This window comes from Coptis chinensis, chromosome 6, assembly GCF_015680905.1.
Source record: "Coptis chinensis isolate HL-2020 chromosome 6, ASM1568090v1, whole genome shotgun sequence".
NCBI lineage: Eukaryota > Viridiplantae > Streptophyta > Magnoliopsida > Ranunculales > Ranunculaceae > Coptis > Coptis chinensis.
The window spans coordinates 27,118,998-27,140,991 of record NC_141461.1 but is presented as its reverse complement, the minus strand read 5'-3'; the positions used below and the strand labels follow the sequence as shown (position 1 = coordinate 27,140,991).

Below are 21,994 nucleotides of genomic sequence, written 5' to 3'. Positions count from 1 at the left end.
TCGCAGGGGACATATACCATGCCTGCCATGCCAGACACACTAACCTTGCATTTTGGTTAACAATCAGAAGGAAAATCGAATTTTTTTGCATGTGTTTCACATTATCACTAGGGTCTTCATTTCTATCCCAAGATACTCTGTAAAAGACGTCACTAATAATTTAATTTCCTATGTAAAGAAATAAAAAAGTTTCTTAAGAGGCACTAGTATTTCTCAATAACATCCATCAACTTTATAACACAAGTAACCAGTACAAGAAATGATAACTTAGAAAATAGAGTAACTGTCACGAAATAAAACAGTTTCTTCTAAATGAAAGACAAAATAACATGTTCCTAGTCAAAAGTCGACGTTTTTACTGACAGATGAACTTTAAAATACAACGGTGTCAAGCATGGTTCCAAGAGTCTGCACTATGTTGGATGACATCAAATTGGAAACATGCTCCTCCAGGTGCTTTTTGGCATCTTGCCTGCCTACATTTGCTATCGCGAGCTTCTCAGGAGGTAACTCATCCTCCTCCTGAACAGCCTTGTTGTACTTAACAGCCAGGTTCAGCATCTCCTGCAAATCCCACCATTACACCAAATGAGTATGAATTATGCTTGAAACGTAAAACAACAAAGTGGAACACTTAGAGCAGCTATAAAAGTGAGAGAGATGTGAAATGATGTGCTGATGTGCAAAACACCAATTCACTGTTTCTAGCAGTGCCTTTTATCAGTCAAGTAAATTACAAAAGCATGAACATGAACAAACTTCAACCATGAGAACTATGCAGTCCTAGCATAGGCGCAAGGCACTAGTTGGGAGCCTATAGTTAGGCTCTTCCGGGTGTTCTAGGTTCATTTGGGCCTAGGTGATTGTCTAGGGCCAGGCTCGCCTAGCCGCAAAGCAAGGGCACTTCCTTTGATCCAAATACTTCTCTACCCCTTTTGTACCCTAGGAATATGTATTGAACAAAAGTTGAATAGATTGAACATTTTATGTCAACCGCTAAAGACACCTTTTTGTCTAAAAAATAAAACTCTGGAATACACACTTCGTTTCAAAAACAGACACAAGTGCACGGTCTTCTGAGGTGGTAAGTGTGAAACTCGTAAATGACTTTCCTCTTAGATGTTTGAGTACTTGTGTCCTATCACAGATACACACCTATCTAACCATTTCCCTACCCTTTAGTTTTCGGACCACCTACTAAAGACACTTTTTGTCTAGCGAATCAAACTCTCGAGAACACTCTATGTTTCTCAAACAGACCAAAATGCACGTTCCGCTTTCTTTTTTTTGGTCAGTAAAGCATCTAATGATGATGAAACATAGTGTGATAGACTCACCCTATGGACCAGAATAAAAAAAACCATTACATATAAGGCTTCCTTAAAGCCATATCCCATTTAATCATAACGTCATCAAATTTCAAGTCCCTGGCCAAGGGATCATGACAAACTCATGACCAGATAATTTCCTTACAAGAGCAGACAACTTGCTGCAAAACAAAAAATCTGGCCTCAAATATCCTTAGGCTCCTCTCCAGTCAAAAAGTCCATGTGATCACGTGAGAATAACCCAAGTGCACGTTCTGTTAAGGTGGTATCAGTGAAACTCATAGCTGGGTTCCCTCTTAGATGTATTACTCTATCAAATAAACGAGATTGGGTGGTACTGTCGTATAGACACAATCGACTATGACACTTCCATCTCCTAGTCAATTCTATAATCAAAATCAGTTGGAAAGCAAATGGGATGACAGCACGAAAACTGAATAAAGAGAATTAACATTTATTAACCTGGACGGTCTGCTCATTGGTTTTGGAATGGGTATCAAATCGCTGAAGTGTCAGACCATCAGTCCACTTCTTCTTATGTAGATTCAATAACATCTTCTCCTCAAGTTCATTCTTCCTGTAATTGATTGCTATCGAGTAATAATGCCTGTTCAACCCATGGATCAATGCCTGGAAGATGGATGTCACCAAAGAAAGCAAATTGGTTAAGGTGCATTCAACAATAAACTTTGAGCAATTTGTGACAGACTACGTTTAGAATTTACTTACTTGTATGGACGGTTTGTTGAGATGCCCAAGATTGGATGTTGTCTGCCTTGGTTCTTGGCCAAGCATCATGGTTTGTGGGTTGATCAACCGGAAGGCATCAATCACCACCTTTCCCTTAACACTCTGTATTGGGTCCACAACCACTGCAACAGCTCTTTGATTTAAAGCTTCAAAACTCTGCAAAACACAGTCGAGTTAGAAGAGATGTAGGTAGCATATATAGCATAATCGGAGGGAGGGAGCGATGAAGAGTCAACATTTACACTAATATGCTACAAAATCATGAAAGCTTCCAAAGTACCAAAGAAAGGAGTTAGTGATACAATAAGCTACAACTGACCCTCAAATAAGAAAGAAATAGCAACATTGACCCCACAACAATCGCTCAAACTCATTTTTGGATTGTCAATGAACCTGGATATATCTTTAAGGAAAATATGAATTGTTAGAAATATATATTAACACAGATATGCTGATTCGTGGAAACTAATCCAGCAAGTTCGAGAAGAAAATTGAAACTGACAGATGAAAAATGCTTAAAATCCCATCAGTAAGTAAAAAAGGCAATTAACACCCCCCCCCCCTTTTTTTTACGACCAGGATAAAGTTGGAGGTAAAATGAAATTCAAACGTTTACGGAACAGCTCTGTTTTTCCTTTCTCCATAGCTACTACTTTCTTTTCAAATGTTTGAACTAATACCTGAAAATTCTTACAAGCCTGTAACTAAAAGGCATCCAAACACAGCCCTCCTCTCCTATTCTTTGCACTGAGTTACTATAACCGTACAGAAAGAACACCACATATTATGTGTTTGTGAATGTTAACCTTACTATATGTCTTTATCGAAGGAACTATATCCTAAATCATATAATTCAAAGATGTTTGAGAGACTCAGTGCAAGGAAGCTATATCCAAGAGTCAAAAGGTACTACTATTTCTTATCTGTTTCCAATATAGATATATTACCCCATATTCACCAACCACATAATCAATAACGCCGATAAGAGGATTTCATCTTCTAAAGATAGTATCAGACACTATCTTTTAGTATTTTAGAATCGCGTGTTATGAATGAAAGTATGAAACTAATCTCCATATTACTTAGGTAACATAGTATGCCAAAAATGTCAATGAAGTAGATTTTTAACCAAAATCAATATAAATCTATCTTCCTAGGGTTCAGGTTCAGCCATGGATTCTTGTAATTCCAAATAACTTTCAAACTTAAATATGTAATCCAAAGCATAGGAAACTTATAAGTGGGGTGTACACAAACAGAATATGGACAGCTCCTATACACCAGTTGGACAATGGAGAGATGCGGAAGTATAAAAAAGTTCAGAAACAATCAAACACGAGACTTACACACAAGACCAACAAAGGAGGAACTGGTAAAGGTCCAAAAACTCCAAACGACTTATTACAAGTCAGTCAAAGAAAATGACAAGTATCTCTAGTATTAGCTTAATAACATTATTTCTTAACCGATAAAATAAAACAAAAAAAAACAAATAACCTTACTTCCTGAATAAATCTACTCAACTCTAGAATCCCCATGAGAAGATGACATCAGTATACATGTCCATAACGTTATATGTACATTAGTATACCTATTTCATCAACTGCTAATGGTGACTCATTCCAGTAAAGGAACAAACTTCCCTTGGTCCCTTCATTTTAAACATGATAAAGGCTGTCAAATGAGACCTTGGAGACAAAATTAAGGGCCACTGAATATCTGACTTCTCATCCACTGTTCCTCTGGATAGTTTTTTCCAGTACATCAAAATGTCAATTGTTTGTGTATGCTAAAGTTTGGAGTTGTTGGTCACAACAAAAAGATAGAAATACTGCAGTAAATGGAGTCAAGGGGTACCAAAGAAAAATTGACGGAATAACACAAAATGTAATGAAACTCAGATAAACCACTAAGCGTGACATTGCACAATGATTTTAAACATGTGTGGGATAGCAGACCAAAGATCACAGTTTAGAACAGAACATCAAAAAAATTGAAGGTACTATACCTGCTGCGTGTTAATGTCGACACCTGAAAGCCAACATCCAAATCCAGGATGTGAATGATACCAGCCAACCACCATCTCTGGCCTGCAATGCATGGAAAATATAAGTTACATAGAATCACATAACCAAATATTAGTCACTAAAGGCACAGGGGTTTGACAGGATAAGTAACGAAAACCAAAAATCAAAGAAAATCAAGTGGTAGGTAGATATACTCATCTTATGTTCTTAGACATGGCATGATGGTGCATTTTTTTGTGTTTTCTCTATGTTTCTATCCGTCTCTTGCAAGCGCTTTTTATTCTTTTGACTTGTAACGTAGGCCTTCTCAGCCATCCCCTTATTAATGAAATTTCACTTTACTGAGCGCAAAAAAATAAAAGGCACATCAAAGTAACACGGGGCCTTAAATTATTCTCATCATGGTTAACCTTACCTACTGACACTTGTTACGCTCCTAAAAAATTTCCCTACATTAATACAGAAACATAGTCATTACTTAAACCTGCATTCGCCAAAATTTTCAAGTACAATGCATAGTGAACACTAGTTTAGTTTCTTCATCCGTAGCTTCTTTTTTCTCAGTCTAGAATTCTATAGATAGACCCTTTACTCTTAGACCAAACAACATACAAGTTTCAAAACACCAATTCCAGTCCCCTTTTCTCACATCTACGACTAGTCGAATATATCCTCACTAAAAAATCATAAAATAGGCTAATTCACATAACTTTGTTTTCTTGCCAACCAACTCAATGCTCTATTGATATGTTGTCAAAATCAATCCTAAGACGGCGGAAGGCGTTAGTAGCGAAACCCAAAGCCTTGCACCTCGCCCCTGACTACAGAGCTCCATTGCTACTGCACCTCAAACCTAAATCACAACTTTTCCTACTCCACAAACAAGACACTGAACAGTTCATTAAACAAGTGAGCACCATGAACTTAATAAACTTAACATGAATACTAAAAATTAGTTTCCATGTACAGTCCACAATTTTTATAAAAAACCCCTTTACAAATTCGAGTTAAAAACCCATAAAGAACACTTTTTTACACAACCTAACTAAAGATTATAGAGAATTGAAATACCAAAGAAAAGTAAGTGTATACCTTCCAGTCTGTTTAAGCATATCAAGCATATTAGTCTGGAAAACATGATCAACAGCTTCAACACTAACACCAGTACCACTTTGAGGCATAGCAAAAACATCCACAACACGAACAGTATACTCATCAACAAAATCGCCCAACATCAAACCCATCACTTCCATTGGTACACCAGCTCTCCCTACAACAATTTCCAAACCCCATCATTAAAAATCAAATATTTAAAAGGCCCCACACTTCAATTACAGAAATTAACAACAAAATTTAGAAAAAAAAAAAAAAAAAAAAAAAAAAGTACCATGTTTGAGCATTTTAAGTAGAGCTAAAGATGAGATATAAACTTGTTCTGATGAATCTAAGAGTGGTGCGTCGGGTGGTGGGTGTGCACCCATTCCTCCTGCTCCTGCTAAGATTCTTTGTAGTCTCTCCATTGTTCGACTTTTTTTTTTTGCTTGGATCTCGAATTGAGTTTTTTTGTTACTGGTTTGGTTTTATATAGGGACAATTTCTTGACGAGGAGGTCAGGAATTTGTTGAGTGAGGATAGGGATGGTAATTTAAATATAACGTCGGGCTGGGCTTTGCGACTCGTTGGGCTTTTAGAGATTATGGACTATCAACTAATCCATGTGTGATGCATGTGGGCTGGTTCTGCTATTGCGTGGATATATGTCCTAGTGTGGAAAGGAAAAATCCCTTTAAAAGTACTTAGTCTTAAAGTAATCTTAAAAGGATAAAGTTTTGGATCAAAATATTTCAAAAAAGTAAAAATAGTCAAAGTATTTTCTTTATATAAAGAGAAAAAATTAATGATAGAGAGTAAAATTTTTCTTTTAAAGGGATAGAAGAAGGACTCAAAATTTAGATAAGTTTTGGATCTAACTTTTTCAAATAATCATATTTTCTTTAGAAGTATTTTTCTGAAGAAGTGAAGAATAAATATGTTTGGTTGAGATTTTTTTTAAAAGCTAATGCATGGCAGTCTATTTGCCCTTCATATGAGAAAGTGATAATATGTTATTTGGACCAATAATAATTTTTTAGGTGAAAAACTACTTTTATTAGAAAAAGGAGACCAAACATGTTTATTTTTCCAAAACAAACCAAATTATCAAAACCCAAACCGTTTTTTATCTATTTGGTTCGGATCCATTATCGGGCATACAGTATACAACCTTGTATAAGTGCCCATTGGCCAAACAGATGAGCCTCATTTACATTATCTCTAGTAGTCAAACCAAAAGCAGCATTTGTAATTAAGAGTATTTAAGATGTAATCTAAGATGCTACTAGTAGCAGAGTAACACGAACATCCTGTTGCATTAACATCCCTATAACAGCTTTGTACTTGATCATTGTAACCTTTGTACCCCAATATCATAGCAACCTCGGCAGTAATCAATTCCGCCTCTTTAGCATTAGCAGCTCGTATTCTCCTGTATGCTGCTGCCGCTTGTACTAGCCTTTGTTGATCTAAAAAGTACTACTACCCAACCCAAGCTTTTAACATCATGGACCAAAATATCGCCGATATATCCGATATATCGCCGATATATATCGGTATTTTGGTACACCGACATCGATATTACCGACATATATCCACCGAATATAAAACTTTTTTTTTCCCGATATATATCAGAATTTCCGATATGAAACTTTATATCGCCGATATAATCGATATTTCGATATAATCGATATATATCGGTTGACTTTTTGACCATTTTAAAATATAAATCCGATATTTTCAATATATTTCCGATATTTCCGATATTATATTTCCGATATTTTAAATAGTTTGAACTGGTTACCAAAAAAATAGATATATCCGATATATATCGGTTTTTGGGTACACCGATATATTCATCGATATCGATATTTTGGGCCTTGTTTAACACTTTAACATAACTTAAATCAAAATGGAAGGGTACTACAGTCATATAAATTGCACTCCAATAAGGGTAAATAAGTAAAACAGATCGTTTCTTCCCCCATCCCTGCAAGAAGAAAAAGAAAATAGGCTCATTCTCATGACACAACAACCATGCTCCGTCTCTACACAAAAACTCGTCTCCTCCGCAACTTATCCACCTCATCATTATCTCAAAATTCCACAAGACACCTAAACAATCTCAATAATCCCCAACCCATCCCTCCAGCTCAAAACCAAATCCTCCATTCCCCAAACAAAAGCATTATCTCTCCTTTTAACAATGAAAAAAAACCACTCCTCATATTCCTAACCGCGGCAACTTTACTTTCCGCAACAACATTTCTACTACTTGTAAACAATAATAATAATAATGAGAATATATTAAATATCGAAAATCTCCAACATTCCGTTGACCGGTCAAAAGAATCAGTAAAAAAAATATACCATCAAATGAAACAAACGGGAACCGCAGCAGCCGTTTTATTAAAATCATTAAAATCAGTAATGACGTCAGCGAATCAAGAAGTTAGACTTGGTTTTGAATTAAGAGTTGCGTCATTATTAGCTGATATTGTTGCGGCTAGTGAAGGTAGACGGTTAGCTATTGTTTCTGCAGGTGGTGGTGCTGTTGTGGATTGGTTGTTGGAAACTGTGGGAAGAGAGAGAGGAGGAGGGAATAATAATTTTACTACTAGTTGTGGGACCCAAGCGGAATCGGCTAGAGCACTTGCTTATTTAATTAGTGATCATAATGTTTGTGAAGCTGTTCTTAGTAGACCACATGCGGTCCCCAATTTGTTGAGGTTCATTTTTTCGTATCAGCCTTCGAAAAAGGTACATTGTTGTTATTTTTTCTACATTGTAGTGGATAGACAGTTTTTATAATTGGAAGAGAAGGTTGTAGTTACATTTATGTTTAGGAAATTAGGAGTGTAATGTAGGAAAATAAGAGAGAAGTTCTGAATCCTTGATCAAGAGCAGCTGAAAATAGAGTAGATAAAAATAGTTCTATAAGACGCCTTAACCAGTGAAAGGCGGGCCTAGGCACTGGTGAAGAGAAGAGTATCGCTTTAGGAGCCACATGGGTATTTTAGGCCTGGCGAGCCGGTTTGTCTAGGGACAGGCCGCTGTCATTTGTCCCATAGCTAACAATAGAAAATTTTGTTTCAAGGGTGCTGCCTCCATACCTTCACTGGGGGGGGGCTCTGTACTCTATGAAGTACAGATACTTCTCCAAGGCAAAGAATCTGAATCTGACACGTGTTAGACACCGATACGCCCGGATACGCCTTAGACACGTGTCAAGTGGAGTATCCGAATTATTGAGTATATTTCATAATTTCAGACACCTTGGGGATTCGCTGGGGATATGCCCATGACATGCACAGGGCACTACTTGTGTCCTTGTTTATGCGGTAAAAAGATTAAAACAAAACAGGATTCCGTGTAGGGTTTTATTCACTGGTTAAAACAAAATAAAAATCTATTTTGATTGCACTTTGGACATGTATGTTGCATTGTTGCTGCTTATTGCTTAATTTGTTAGAGTTGGACATGTTTTATAATTAGATGGTTAAAATGTTGGTATTTTGATTGAATTTGGTGGAGAATGTTAGTTTCCATTATACAAATACATTTGCAATATTTTTTTTAAACCATGTCCTTCACGTATCCATATCGCAGTTTTCAGAAAAATGCCGTATCCGCATGCCCGTGTCACGTGTCAGAGTCCATGCTTTATAGGTTGTACGATGCATAGTACAAAGTTTTAAATTTCTGCGACTTTTAAAATTCGACAAATATTGCTAACTATCTCGAATTCACTTGATGGTAGCAATTCAATCTGTATCCACACGTCTAGAATACTGACGTTTTGTCTACTTTAAGGCAATATATTTTCTGTGCGCTTTAGGTTGATTATCTACCTTAGTATCTATTTCGAGTTTTTATTTCACCTTGGTATATTTGTACCAATTTTTTTTATTAATACTGCAAACCAGTCAAATTCCACTCCATATCTTGATAGATCGTCCATAAGTTACATAATAGTGTCGTTTCTCCCAAAGTTTGTGCTGAAGCAATATTAAATAGTGTGGGCAAGGACGTCAGGTGTGTGATTGGGCGACTGGACGTTTTTAAGGTGCTATAAATTGGGACTTCATTTTGGAGAGCAAATGGTGTTACCAATTTTGAAATTTTTTGTAGAGTATATTTGGTGTTTTAAGTGGTGAAATTGTTTCCCGAAAACATAGTGTGGAAATTGGAAAAATTTGTGGTGATGGAAGATGTGGCTCATGTGTACTTTAAAAGTGAACCCTGCTAGTTATTTTTGTCTTCCTGATAGCTAGAAACTGAGAGAGAGGGAGTAGTATTAAAGTACTATAGCAAGAATGTTGTAGGTGGTAGTTACTTCTATAGCCTGTCAGGTAGCCATTGCTCATTGGTCCATTATAGCATAGTTCCTCCAGTACTTTTGTGTCTAGCTTGATGTTACTCTGCTTTTCATTACCAACCTGTCGCCTTACAGCTAACTAGCCTGTCAAGTAGTCATTCCCCATTGGTCAGTCATAGCAGAATACTGTAGTCGTATCAGGATATACAAGTATCTTCTCAATTTTGTTGTTGATAATATTATAATTATTCATTCTATTTTAATTTTAATGTTAATGTTTTTTTTTGGTGGTGGTGGTGGGCTGCGGCCCCATTAGCTAACTCCTAGGTCCGTCCCTGGTTGTTATCATTTCAATGCTCGTATATAATAGTATAATACACCGTTTTGTACTTATGCTTATGTTAAATGCCGTATATAATACACCGTTTTGTACTTATGCTTATGTTAATAGTTGGTGACTGAAAATTGATGGTTCAGAGACAATTGAAAATGCTTAGTTTCTTACTTAATGGTGTTTTTGTAGTTGGGTTATATATCAAAACATACTAATGCAGAAGGAGAAAGTAGTATTAGCACCAGGGAGCATGTATAGGCGATCGAGCCAGGGTTGGCTATGCACTTAGGGGGCTCTAGGCTCGACCCTAGCGCCTGGCAGTCGGTACTTCATTGGAGACACCAAAACTGGTGACATGATCAAACACGATTTATGTCACTTCAGTCTGTTTCTAATGTTGTTCTTCACATCTTTTCACAAGCCTTGGATGGCACCCTTGAACATTAAAGAAGCCTTGGTTACTGGCAATGCCAGATGGCTACTTGAACGCCTTCCTAGAGCTTTAGTATGGAACTATTGAAGGAAAGGAATCCGAGGGTCATTGAGCATCAAGGGGGGAAGTTATACAAGATAGTGGGCAAGATCAAAGAAGTGCTCTTTGATTAGGCAAGTGTTTTTTAGTTGTAGGGGTGTTTCTTCTCAAGATTTTGTATTTGTGCTTTGGTCTAGTTGCGCCTTGCTATGATAGGCCAATAGAGTTGTACTTTGTCCTAATTTTTGACATGGTTGGAAATTTGGAATGAGTTCAATTTTAACTTGTGAGGTTTAGCCCAAGGTCTTGGGTTCGATTCCCACCTTCACTGGGGGAAAAAGGAGTCGAACGGATTAGGTAATGAAAATGCTAACTATAAAAAAAACAAAAAAAAAACAAGAATTCAATTTCATTGATGAAAATAAAATAAAAAACAAGTAAAAACGATATGAGCTACATGAAGCTTTGAACACATCCTTTTTTTTACGAGGACCCACTGACCAAACTATTAGGTCCATTAGAAGAAATACAGTACTAGACTGCGGAATTTTACTATGGGTTGTTGAGGATGAAGACTCACATTAATATAGGCATATGCAAATTACTCCAGATACTATTAACTGCTATATACATCCATTTATTTTACAGTTTTAGAGTTTTCCTTTTTGGGCATTTACTAAGCATTTGCACTTGAAAAGTTTCAGCAAAAAGGTATTTTCTTACAGCCGGATACTGTGACCTGAAGACTTTACTAGCGAATTAGTAAGAGTGGTTGTTGCAAACTGTGAAATACTATTAGTATCTTTTGCTTTTCTGTATTTGTTTGCTATTAGTTTTTTTTTTTTTTTGTCTCTGTTGTTTGTCCATTTCTGTACCTTGGGTTGTTTGAGTTTTGGGCTTTGGTCCTTGGAATATCTTCTTGCTATTATCTGAGGTGTTGTTGTAATCTTAACAATTACATCAAAATATATTCTTCTGTGGTTCAAACAAGGATAAAGAAAATACTTTTGTTGGACTTGAGAGTCCATTCACAGAAGGGACGTTGACTTTGGAGCATGTTAGCTTTCACGAATCTGTGGGGTATTGGTTGAAGAGGAATCAGAGACATTTTGAAGGCGTAACGATGCCTATGGAGAAAGTTGTGTTGGCCATTAAAGCACTTTTATTTGTCTGGTCGAAGGCGCATAGTGAGACCCGAGTCATACCATTTTAGGCGTTTGTGTTAGATGGGAGTCCATTATGAGATGATTGGACATGCTTTTTTGTTTTATGTTTTATGTTTTTTTTTACTTCCTTATATCTAAGTTACATCGACACGGACACGTGTGTCAATATCCGGCACGGCGAAATATAAAAACTGACATATATCACACACAATATGGGTCTGTGTCGTGTCCGACATGGACACATGACGTACCTGACACGGATTATTTTAAAATATGGTGCATCCATGTAACATATAGTCTTATATGCTTCTGTAATGTAGATATTTCGTCCTATTGCATCCTTGGTCTCATATATATTAATGATAAAACTATACTTACCGATTATAAAATAAAATCTAAATCCTTTTTATTGGCAACTCCATGAAATCATTGCTTATGTTCTACCCAGCATTTCTGTTTCGTTTAAATTTGACTATGCCTTGTCATCATATTTTGTGGCCTCTTATTTTGGTTCTTTTGTTTTTTCATGGCTAATAATTGAATTTCCTTACTCATTTGGAATTGTTCTCCTGTGCCCTGTGGACAGAAACCTAGAAGTTCACTGGATGGTTCTGATACTCTTAAAGGTAGGAGCATGCTTGTTGCGGCAATCATGGACATTGTCACTTCAAACGGTGATAGTATAGACAGTGCATTGTTGAAACCATCCCTGCCAGCACATGCAGATACGAGAGATATTGCAGCAGCCATTGAAGTCATTGAAGAAGGCGGCATGCATCTGGATGAGCCGCATGGCAGTGAAGATGATGAGGATGGTGGGAAAGGAATGCGAGGCATTGGGATAAAGATTCTTGGAGGTACAACTGTGTTGGGGATTTCAAGAATCAATGGGCTTGTAACGTCAGAATGCGCTAGGGGAAACTATATAGAACCAGTGAAAGATATCCCTAAAACTCCAGTGTTGTGGAAAACTTATGATAGCTCTCAAGTGGAGGGGAAGTTGACTTCTATATCTGCTCCAGGCCTCTGGGATGATTTACAGAGTCAACATGTCGCTGTACCTTTTGCCGCATGGGCCCTTGCAAATTGGGCATTGGCATCAGACCTTAATCGAACTCATATTCAAGAACTTGATCAGGATGGGCATGCTGTCATGACTGCATTAGTGGCACCTGAGAGAACTGTTAAATGGCATGGTAGTTTGATGGCTCGACTACTGTTAGAGGATCGTAATTTGCCTTTGATTGATTCTGTACCTGATTGGAGTTCCAGTCTCCTTTCAACTGTTTCTCAGGCCAGTAGAACTGAAGATATTCCTCTTGCTCAGATGGCATTGTCGGCCTTTCTGGTTTCCGTTGAGAGAAGTCCTGCTGCACAAAAGACGGTAATGGAAAAGGGTCTTCATTTGATGAGAGATATTGCTAAGCAAACTGGAAAGCATACGCATGTGAAAGAACCATTGGCGAAGGCCTTGGAATTGTTATGTACTGGGGATGTGCATTTATCTCTTGAGGAAAGTCAAAAATGGTCTGGTATTCTTCTGCCCTGGGTTTGTGGGAAGACGTCCTCCTCAGATGGTATCAGATCTTCAGCCACCAAAATACTCTCTTGCATTCTTGAAGATTATGGGCCATCTGCTATTCCAATATCTCAGGGATGGCTAACCATTTTGCTCACTGAGATTCTGCGTTCCAGCAAGAAATTATCAAAAGGAAGCACTCAGTTTAAAAATGACAAAGTGAAGGTTCGAAAGTTTCCATTTTGGCCTTTTTCTTGTCTTGAATCAGTAATATAGAAATATATGTATATATATTGCAATATGATCAAGTTATCAGCTGTAGTTTTGGGCATGTCTCTATTCTTTTATCATATTAATTATTTACCTAAACCTGAAAGATGTTTCAGATTTCAACAAGTTTCTTATATAAGTTATGATCTTGCAGACTCAAATTGATCAGTCCAACGCTCTTTCTGCTACGCAAGTTGCCAGTCAGTTGGCTGGTGCTGTTGTTAATCTAGCTGGGTATCAGTTCGGAAGAGGAACAGCCTCCGATGATGCCTTCCCTCTGTCTGATCTTCTTTCGTCAGAACCATTCGCTGGGCCATTCGGAAATTTGAACAAAGACAGTTTGCCGAAGTTCGATGCTGCGGATTCTGCTTTGGCTACTCTGAAGGGTATTAAAGCACTTACCGAGCTTTGTGCTGAAGATTCTGCATGCCAAAACAAAATAGCTGATTTTGGGGTTCTGTGCTTGCTGAGGCGCTTCCTTTTGCGGGATGATTATGAACAGCTAGCTGCAACTGAGACATATGATGCTTCAAGAGTTTTTGAAACACAGGAGCAAGTCTCGAACACCCTGAGCAAAACCCATGGTACAGATGTGAATAACTCTTCCAGTGTCCGAGTTCCTCCTACAGCTCATATCCGAAGGCACGCACTTCGTCTGCTTAATATTCTCTCTCTTCTTCGAAAGGTACAGAAGTCCATAAAGGCTGATGCAACCTGGTGCAAATGGCTAGATGACTGTGCCAATGGGAAAATCCCTGGCTGTAGTGACCTAAAAATTCAGAGTTATGCCAGGGCGACGTTGTTAAATATTTTCTGCTCTGAGGAAGGTAGTGGAAATTCTTCAGCAGATAATGTACCTAGTGGAAGCATGCATACCCAAAAGAGTATTTGCCCCCGTTATGATGACATGATATTTTTGATAAACCCTGAGCTTTCACATTGGAAATGTTCTGAAAGAACTGCTCTACATAATTCTCAAACTGGCGAGAAGCCTGATTCTGGTAATGCTTCATATTCATACGACAATGAATCCAGTGACATTGGAGGTTCCAATTATAGTGGTCATCCTGGCGCGAATGGATCTACTGAATCCGTTCAATCTGGGGATCCTTTACTGGATATTGTTTTTATTCATGGTCTGCGAGGAGGGCCTTTTAAGACTTGGCGTGTAGCAGAAGACAAGTTTTCAACAACCAGTAAATCAGGGCTTGTTGAAAAGATTGATCAGGAGGCTGGAAAAGAAGGTACATGTTGGCCAAGAGAATGGCTTGCAGACGACTTTCCTTATGCTCGGTTGTTTACAGTGAAATACAAGGTTTGTGATTTCCATTTGGTCCATCTTGCATACAACTGTTTTAATGAGAAGCTCTAAATCCTTTTGAAAGTGCTTTTCCCTTTTGTTATGCACCCAAAAGGTTGCAATCCCTTCATGCCTAACTTCCTAGCAGTTCTAGTAATTGTGATATACTAAGGTCGTCTCCAGGTTGCGACCTTCTAATGAACATGTACAATCTAATTGAACAATTCATGCAGACAAATCTCACTCAGTGGTCTGGAGCTAGCCTGCCTCTTCAGGTTTGTTCTTTTGATTTTTTGTATAATGTTATTCTTTGATTGGAAGGTGTGCCTGGATACACTTTTCACGTGCTGCATCTGTAGTAGAATCTTGAACTCATCATACATTCTTTAAAAGTTGCTTGGATGCCAGGGATTGTTTTTGTTTTTTGTATTTTTGTACTTGGGTTATAGAGCCTTAGGACTTATGTAATTTACTTTACCGACTTACCATTTCTGCTGTATTGTACCTTTTTCGATATTGTCATCTTAAATTATACAACTGCTGGTATTGATAAGTTTACATGAGGTTTAGAGGTTGGGACTAATTTCTGAGTCTATAGCGCTATGCTTACATTGACATGTAGCAAGAATTAGAGACTTGGCAAAAGTTGGAAAGTCTATCTGTGGGCGCTGCGAACGACATCAGCATTGTTGTGACAAACATTGAAAGTTTGAAACCCTTCTTCATACAATTCTTATAATTTAGTTCAATTCATAATATACACCGTACTACTTGAACCAAATTTAATGATTTGATTAAGTTTATTAGAAAGAGGTAATAATTATTCCTTTGTACAATTTGTTCCCTCCTATCAGGAAACAAGCCGAGTGTCTTTACTAGTAAACATCATCTAAGCAACTGAGATCGTTGATTTGATCTGAAAAGTCCAAAATTTGATCACAAAGATATATGTGAAAGACGGAAATCATTCAAAATTTTCTTTAATTCATATTCTATTATGTATCTAGTTTGTTATATTTTCTTATTATTAATTTCCATTTTGTGGAAGTAAGATTATTTCCGTATGATTATATCAGATATCGACATATCGACATTATTTTTCTTCAATATAGCCAATCAATTGTAAATGGAGCGTTGTTGTAGCCTTTCATCTATTAGATGGTTATGCTTGTTTTTTCATTTTCTACTTTTTTTCATAATAAATACCTTTTAGGGACCTTACCCCTCACTGTCTGGCATTGATTTTAATTTTATATAATTTTTTTTTTTGCTTGTGACGTTACAAGCCAAACTGATTTGGACAATCATGCTGCTTTCTGTATTGTAGTGGTAGTTTGTTGTGCATGGAAGTTTTCTAGTGTTTATGGAGATCTTATTGGCTATTATATATTCTTTTTCAGTTTTGAGCTACCATGCTCATTTTCTTCTGATTAGTTGTTTGCAAGTATGTTAAAACTTTGGAAGTGTAGTATTTACTGCGTATTGTGCTGGAAAGCAACGTAATTGTTGTTAGAGTTCTTTGTAAGTCATTAGATAGGTAAGACACTTTACCCATCCGAAGGGTGGCCCCCACGGCCTTTTTTTTTGTTATTTATTTTTTAATATTTTTTTTGAGATTTTCCATATTATAAACAGACTATTTTTATATATAAGAACAATGATAGAAGGCTGAAATGAATTAAGCCGAACTCTCTTTTCTCGCTCAACTTTCTTTTTCATTAGCAATAATATAATTTTACTGTTGTGCTCTCTGTTAGTTCCTCACTTTACAAAGCCTTATGTGGATCTGTAACTAAGCTTTTATTGTCATAAAAAAAAATGCAGGAAGTCAGCTTGATGCTACTAAAAAAGTTAGTCGCTGCAGGAATTGGAAATCGACCTGTAGTGTTTGTGACTCATAGGTTTGTGTTGGGATTTTAGAAGTTGTACTGATTTGTTGTTGTGGAAGTTGTACTACATTGTCTTATGGTACCAAAACTCACTTTCTATCTGTATTCCATTTGTAAGCATGGGAGGCTTGGTGGTTAAGCAGATGCTACACCAAGCTTGGACAGATAATCTTACTACACTTGTTAAGAACACTGTTGGAATTGTATGTTCCTCTAACCGAAATAATGGTTTTCTCTTTTCAAAGCTATCTTCAGCTTGTATCTTTATTTTCTTTCTCATAATGAGTGGTAAATTGTGGTTTTAGGTGTTCTACAGCTGTCCTCATTTTGGCAGTAGACTTGCAGATATGCCTTGGCGAATGGGCCTTGTATTCCGTCCAACACCTACAGTTAGTATTTTGTATTTATGATCTAGGCTATGCTTACTAAATGATATTGGTGACTGATATAAATTTATGGTGCTATACTCATTTTGTCTCTCTCTGCTATGAATACTTTATTTCATGGTATAGATAGGGGAGCTAAGAAGCGGATCTCCTAGACTCGTAGAACTTAATGATTTCATTCATCAACTTCATAAGAAGGGGTCACTAGAGTTGCTTAGTTTTAGTGAGGTAAGCCAATATTTACTCACTGCATCCACTTTAGCGCCTTCTTTTTGGAAATATGTAAGCTGATGTTAACTGTTTCACAGACCAAGGTGACTCCACTGGTTGAAGGCTATGGAGGATGGGCCTTCCGAATGGAAATTGTACCAATTGAGTCAGCATATCCGGGGTTCGGTGAACTTGTTGTAAGTTCTATATTTATCACTAATGTTTACTAGTCATTAATTTTTTTAGTAGAAAAAGTATTTGTTTGGAAAATATTAGATGAGTTTATCTACTTCATATCAACTGATTTTACAGGTACAACATTAGTTAAGAGCTTAAAAGCTTTTCTTACACGTGGTACTTTTGATATCAACATTAGTAATCTAGGCCGAGTCGAACTTCACTAACCCTTGGCCCCAATATTTTTAGCTAATTGAATTCCTTTATATTTTTTATGTTGAATGACTAAATTTTTATTTGATTGACTCCCACCTCCTCCCTCTCTTTCCACCCGGAATATTGATTTTAATTTTGTTACTTGTAAAGCTACTAATGCTTATCATATCTATTAAGCTGTGCAGTTAAATCGCTACTCGGTCGAAGAGCGAGTAGTGAGTAGGTCTACTCGGTCGGGGATTAATCGGCATTAATTAGGCGATTTTTTAGAACTCTATATTTCCTTAGAAATACTTGTTAAATATATTTAACATTGAAATACCAATATAATGGAGCCAATTAAGAACCCAATCAATCAAAACACTCAATCAACTAAAATAAATATGATTAAAGTGTAGAACTTTAAAGAATCGAGGGTTGATCAAATCGGCGAAATGTCGAGTTTGATGTTTAACAATGAAATAGTGAACACAATTGCTCAACTAAGCGGTTAATAATCGGCTAATCGGGACTAATCGGCCAAGTACTCGGGGAGTTTTTTAGCTTGATTGTGATCGGGGATTAAATTGTTACTCGGGTTGGCTAAGTAACGAGTAGGGAGTACTCACCAATTACTCGGCAAGTACTCAACGATTTAACTGCCCAGCTATTAATGCTTTATTATTTCAGTGGTCTAAGATTTTTAAAAGTTTAGGAGTATCCTTATTGAGTATTTTGTGGTGAGGTGGGATAGGTTTTTGTATTTAGAAGTAGAATAATTTGTAGTTCTTGGCTTAGCCTCCTGTGGTTATGCTTTTAGTTTTATTTTGTTTCTTTGTAATAGTTGGCTCTCTCGGCCTACTTTATTTTCTTTTCACTTTTAATGAGATTTCAACTTTACCGAGCCAAAAAAAAAATGCTACTAATGCAGTAATGCTTATAATTTATCATATTTACTATCAAACTCTCCTGTCTTTTCTTTTATTCATTTTATATGTTGGAGATGGTGTGTGCCTCTGGTGGGCTTACTAAGGCCATACTTTTCTTATATTCCGACGTTGAAGTACAAAAAATGTTGTTTTGTCAATAGAAACTTAACGTAATATTAGTTTTATGAAATTGACTTGCAAGTCAAAGTTGTGATATTTTGAATTGCAGTTGTCTTTGATAAACAACATTTGCCACCAGCTTGTGCTGGCAAATTCAAATTCCTCACTATGGGTTGATTTATAATAAGTTTGATACTGGAGAATCATCTCCTCCCTAAGAGTGCAATCAGACACCAACTTCACTTATTTCTTTACTAAGATTTGGCTTGGCAAGTGCATTTTTTCAAATAAAATTTGCAATGCTACAAAACAAAACCTCGAAAACAATAGGTTAAAAATCTCTCTGCCGCATGTAAAGTTGAGCTATCATCTACATGCTTTGGTTTCTGGCTTCTTTTGCCCTCTGTCTTCTTGTTACACACAAGTGGCCTTTTTAGCACCTGAAAATTAGTCCTCACTATTTTTTATTTTAAAAAAAAAAAAAAAAAACAATTTTACCAACTCCCTTTTGATTGCAAGGGCTAAAGATAATCCATTAGCCATTATGTAGGTGTCCTGTGTCCAGTGGCCGACTGGTCAAGGGAGGTTGGCCCCAAGTCTCAGGTCTCAGGTTCAATTCCACCTTCACAGGGGAATAGGGGTGCCTCTTTTTTCTGAAAATCCAATTTTTCCGAATTCCGATCCAATATTTTTCCGAATTTGGCCATGATATTTGTGTTCCGATATCCGAAATTTCAATATCCGATTTTTCCGAAAAATAATTGGATCGGAATTAAATGTGTTTTCAAAATCCGATCCGATTTCCGATTAATTTCCGAATTTTTAAAATATAGTGGTCTATTTCATATAGTTACTAAATTAAAACTACAGATAGTTTACAAGCCAAATAAAAACCCTAGAGAAGTAGAACATTGTCTCCCGCACAATTTCAAAAAATCAATATTGTCATTCTAGTACATATCGCAATTTCTCCCATCTTCCTATTTATTGAATTAATGCATTAACATGCCATGAAGAAAAAACTTGCTGAATGAATGTGTTAAAAGGTCTAACTTGTTTACTGAATTAATACATTTCAAAATGATTGCTAAATGAATGTATTAACTGGATAAAAAATGGTTATCCTAAAAGAGAATCCGATTATATAATTCAAATTTTCGATTTGCTTCTGTATTTTGCGGATTCCGAAATTTTTTCAATTTTTTCAATTTTCCGAACTTTCCGAATTCGGAAAAAAAATTGTCATCTGAAAAATAATTGGATCGGATTTGGAAAAGATATTGCCATCCGAAAAAATTTGGAAATTTTTCCGAAAGCAATTTATCCGATCCGAAGTCACCCCTACAGGGGAACGATAAGTCAAGGGCGGGGTAGGGAATAAGGTTCTAACTTTCAAAAACAAAATAAAAAATAAAAAATGAAGAAATCTTGTGTATTTAAAGAACAAAGATGTCGAGGACTTCAGATTATATAGGACACAATGCTCTTTGAAGAAGCCAAAATGCGAAAACTGGTATTTGGAGTAAGGGTTGTGATTGAAGATATTGAATTGAGTTGGTGATTCAAGTGGTTTGAGAGGTAAGAGAGTTGCAAGAGGGTTGGTTTTTTGCTTCATCAGAGCTAAGAAGCATATAATATTGAAGTTCGGTTTGGGGGGAAATGGTCATTTTTTTTGCAACTCGTTTGTCTCTCTTCTTTGAACTCCTCTATTACAAGAGTCAATAATTGGAGAGTTTGATAGGTGTGGTATTAGGCATTATTTGATGATCTGTAGATTTGAGTTAATTTTGTTTGATGGTGATGGTGTCACGGCAGAGAATGAAAAAGGTTGGGAGATAATTGACTAGTATGTGGAAGACAGTCTCTTTTGATCGTAGGCTGAAGACAGTCTCTTCTGCAGTTGCAGGGTGCTAGTGAGAGAAAACATGCACGTTGGATGTAACATGTTTTAGTCCTTACACCCAAAAGGAAGAGGGTATAATCAGGTTTTGAAAGGTGTATAAAGACTAAATGTTATGGTGCCAAGAAAATCACTCTTTACACACTATGTCATTCTGATCCTAACCAAGCACCAATCTTTAAGCAGTTTGAGAAATTTTATCCTCCCATTCTGCATACATACATATTTTCATTTGATCTAGGCAATATCTTTTCCCTCCAAAACTGTTTGAATTGGCTATATGATTAGCGGGGACCTACTGACCTGTGCCATGATAGGGCAGTGTGTTCAGGCGTACCCTTGAAGAAGGCCTTCTGTTTTGGGGAATTTGTTGTTCATCACTAGCCTTATTTGAAAAGTATCACTGATAGCCATCGAAAACTGTAAATGTTGCAAAAAACCGACTTGCAGATCAATAAGTATGGCATTTGGATAGAAATTACAATGAAATCTCTTTCAGCCACATGGAACTTTGCTTTTACCCCTGTTTTCTTTGCCCTTTCAGATGCCATGTATTTCAAACCATGCCACTGCCATCCTAACCCAACATTCATCCCAAATGCGTTGTTCGAAAAATATCCACTCTTTGATATAGGCCAACACAACTCTTACATTCACGATTAATAGACTTATCTTATTCTCTCTTTTTCAATTTGTCCTCGCAAGTCTTTCTTTAAATGATGGTGGACAAATTTGAGTGGCATATGAGCTTAATTCTATGTGTAATATTTATTTGAGTGAGTGCCTTATTTTTTTTTCTTTTAAATTTTTTTCCACAGGTGTTGGACTCAACTGATCATATAAATTCTTGCAAGCCTGTCAGCCGTACAGATCCATCATATACAGAGACATTAGACTTTTTGAAGAAATTAAGATCCCATTATAACTAACCCAAGGTGAAAGATTGTTGTCGATCAGATTAGTATGTCGTAATTGCAGGATATTAAATGAGACCAGAAGATTCTGTACTGTACACTTTGGTGCAGGATGCATAATGCGTGAGTGACCATTGTACATAGATTGAAAAAATGTGCCATTGATTTAGTCCTGTCTTCAACCCATAAATCACCAACATGTCTAGAGAGAGTTATAGGCATACATGTCAAAGGTTTTTTTTCTCCTTTGTTGTAAATTATATTTTTGTTGGAAGTGGTCATCGAAGTAAATCCTACTTTTGTTGTATCCGATATAGTTGTATATGTATAAGTTTTTGGATGAAATTATCCATCTTATTGCTAAGATGGACGGTTGCTGTGTTGTCAGAATCGGCAGAAAATTAGGAATGTGTTATTCTTTAAGTCTTTAGCCAATTGAAGGTAGTTGCCGGATGCACTGAAAAATTACGAATCTGTATTTATTTAGTGCACAAACGCAGTGTATCTGTGTATCTTCTTTAGGACCCCTTACGAGATTTGTTAGCCTTCCTTGATTGCTGTTTCCGCTTCCTTGATTGCTGTACACATATGTCAGGTAAGTTTTGTTTTTGTATAAATTAAGTTGGAACTTCTGCAGGACAGTCTAGGTGAAGATTTCATTGAGCATGTGATGATTTTATCTGTGTTTTTCTAACCCA

At 36.7% G+C, this 21,994-nt stretch overlaps 2 protein-coding genes across 2 annotated transcripts; one reads left to right on the top strand and one right to left on the bottom strand.

Moving 5' to 3' along the window:
• Nucleotides 1-209: 209 nt before the first annotated feature.
• Nucleotides 210-5,676, bottom strand: LOC147492390 (Mov34/MPN/PAD-1 family protein). Its single transcript, XM_086565281.1, has 6 exons — nt 5,493-5,676; nt 5,198-5,375; nt 4,087-4,168; nt 2,058-2,234; nt 1,791-1,958; nt 210-564 (listed from the first exon to the last, which is right to left on the bottom strand). The coding sequence occupies exons 1-6, from the start codon at nt 5,623-5,625 to the stop codon at nt 373-375; spliced, it is 930 nt and encodes a 309-aa protein (XP_086421407.1). The 5' UTR covers nt 5,626-5,676; the 3' UTR covers nt 210-372.
• A 1,499-nt stretch (nt 5,677-7,175) lies between these two features.
• Nucleotides 7,176-21,660, top strand: LOC147492389 (alpha/beta-Hydrolases superfamily protein). The gene is made up of 10 exons (XM_086566224.1): nt 7,176-7,957; nt 12,074-13,231; nt 13,431-14,591; nt 14,810-14,851; nt 16,401-16,477; nt 16,584-16,668; nt 16,771-16,854; nt 16,978-17,079; nt 17,160-17,258; nt 21,201-21,660. The coding sequence occupies exons 1-10, from the start codon at nt 7,235-7,237 to the stop codon at nt 21,309-21,311; spliced, it is 3,642 nt and encodes a 1,213-aa protein (XP_086422350.1). The 5' UTR covers nt 7,176-7,234; the 3' UTR covers nt 21,312-21,660.
• Nucleotides 21,661-21,994: the final 334 nt, after the last annotated feature.

Coding starts and splice junctions, on each gene's coding strand:
- LOC147492390 (XM_086565281.1), bottom strand. CDS start 5,625: ATGGAGAGACTACAAAGAATCTTAGCAGGAGCAGGAGGAATGGGTGCA. Junction 5,376..5,492: donor ACTTAAAATGCTCAAACATG/GTACTTTTTTTT, acceptor AAATTGTTGTAG/GGAGAGCTGGTGTACCAATG. Junction 565..1,790: donor CCAATGAGCAGACCGTCCAG/GTTAATAAATGT, acceptor TGGGATTTGCAG/GAGATGCTGAACCTGGCTGT.
- LOC147492389 (XM_086566224.1), top strand. CDS start 7,235: ATGCTCCGTCTCTACACAAAAACTCGTCTCCTCCGCAACTTATCCACC. Junction 7,958..12,073: donor CGTATCAGCCTTCGAAAAAG/GTACATTGTTGT, acceptor CCCTGTGGACAG/AAACCTAGAAGTTCACTGGA. Junction 14,852..16,400: donor GAGCTAGCCTGCCTCTTCAG/GTTTGTTCTTTT, acceptor AAAAAAATGCAG/GAAGTCAGCTTGATGCTACT.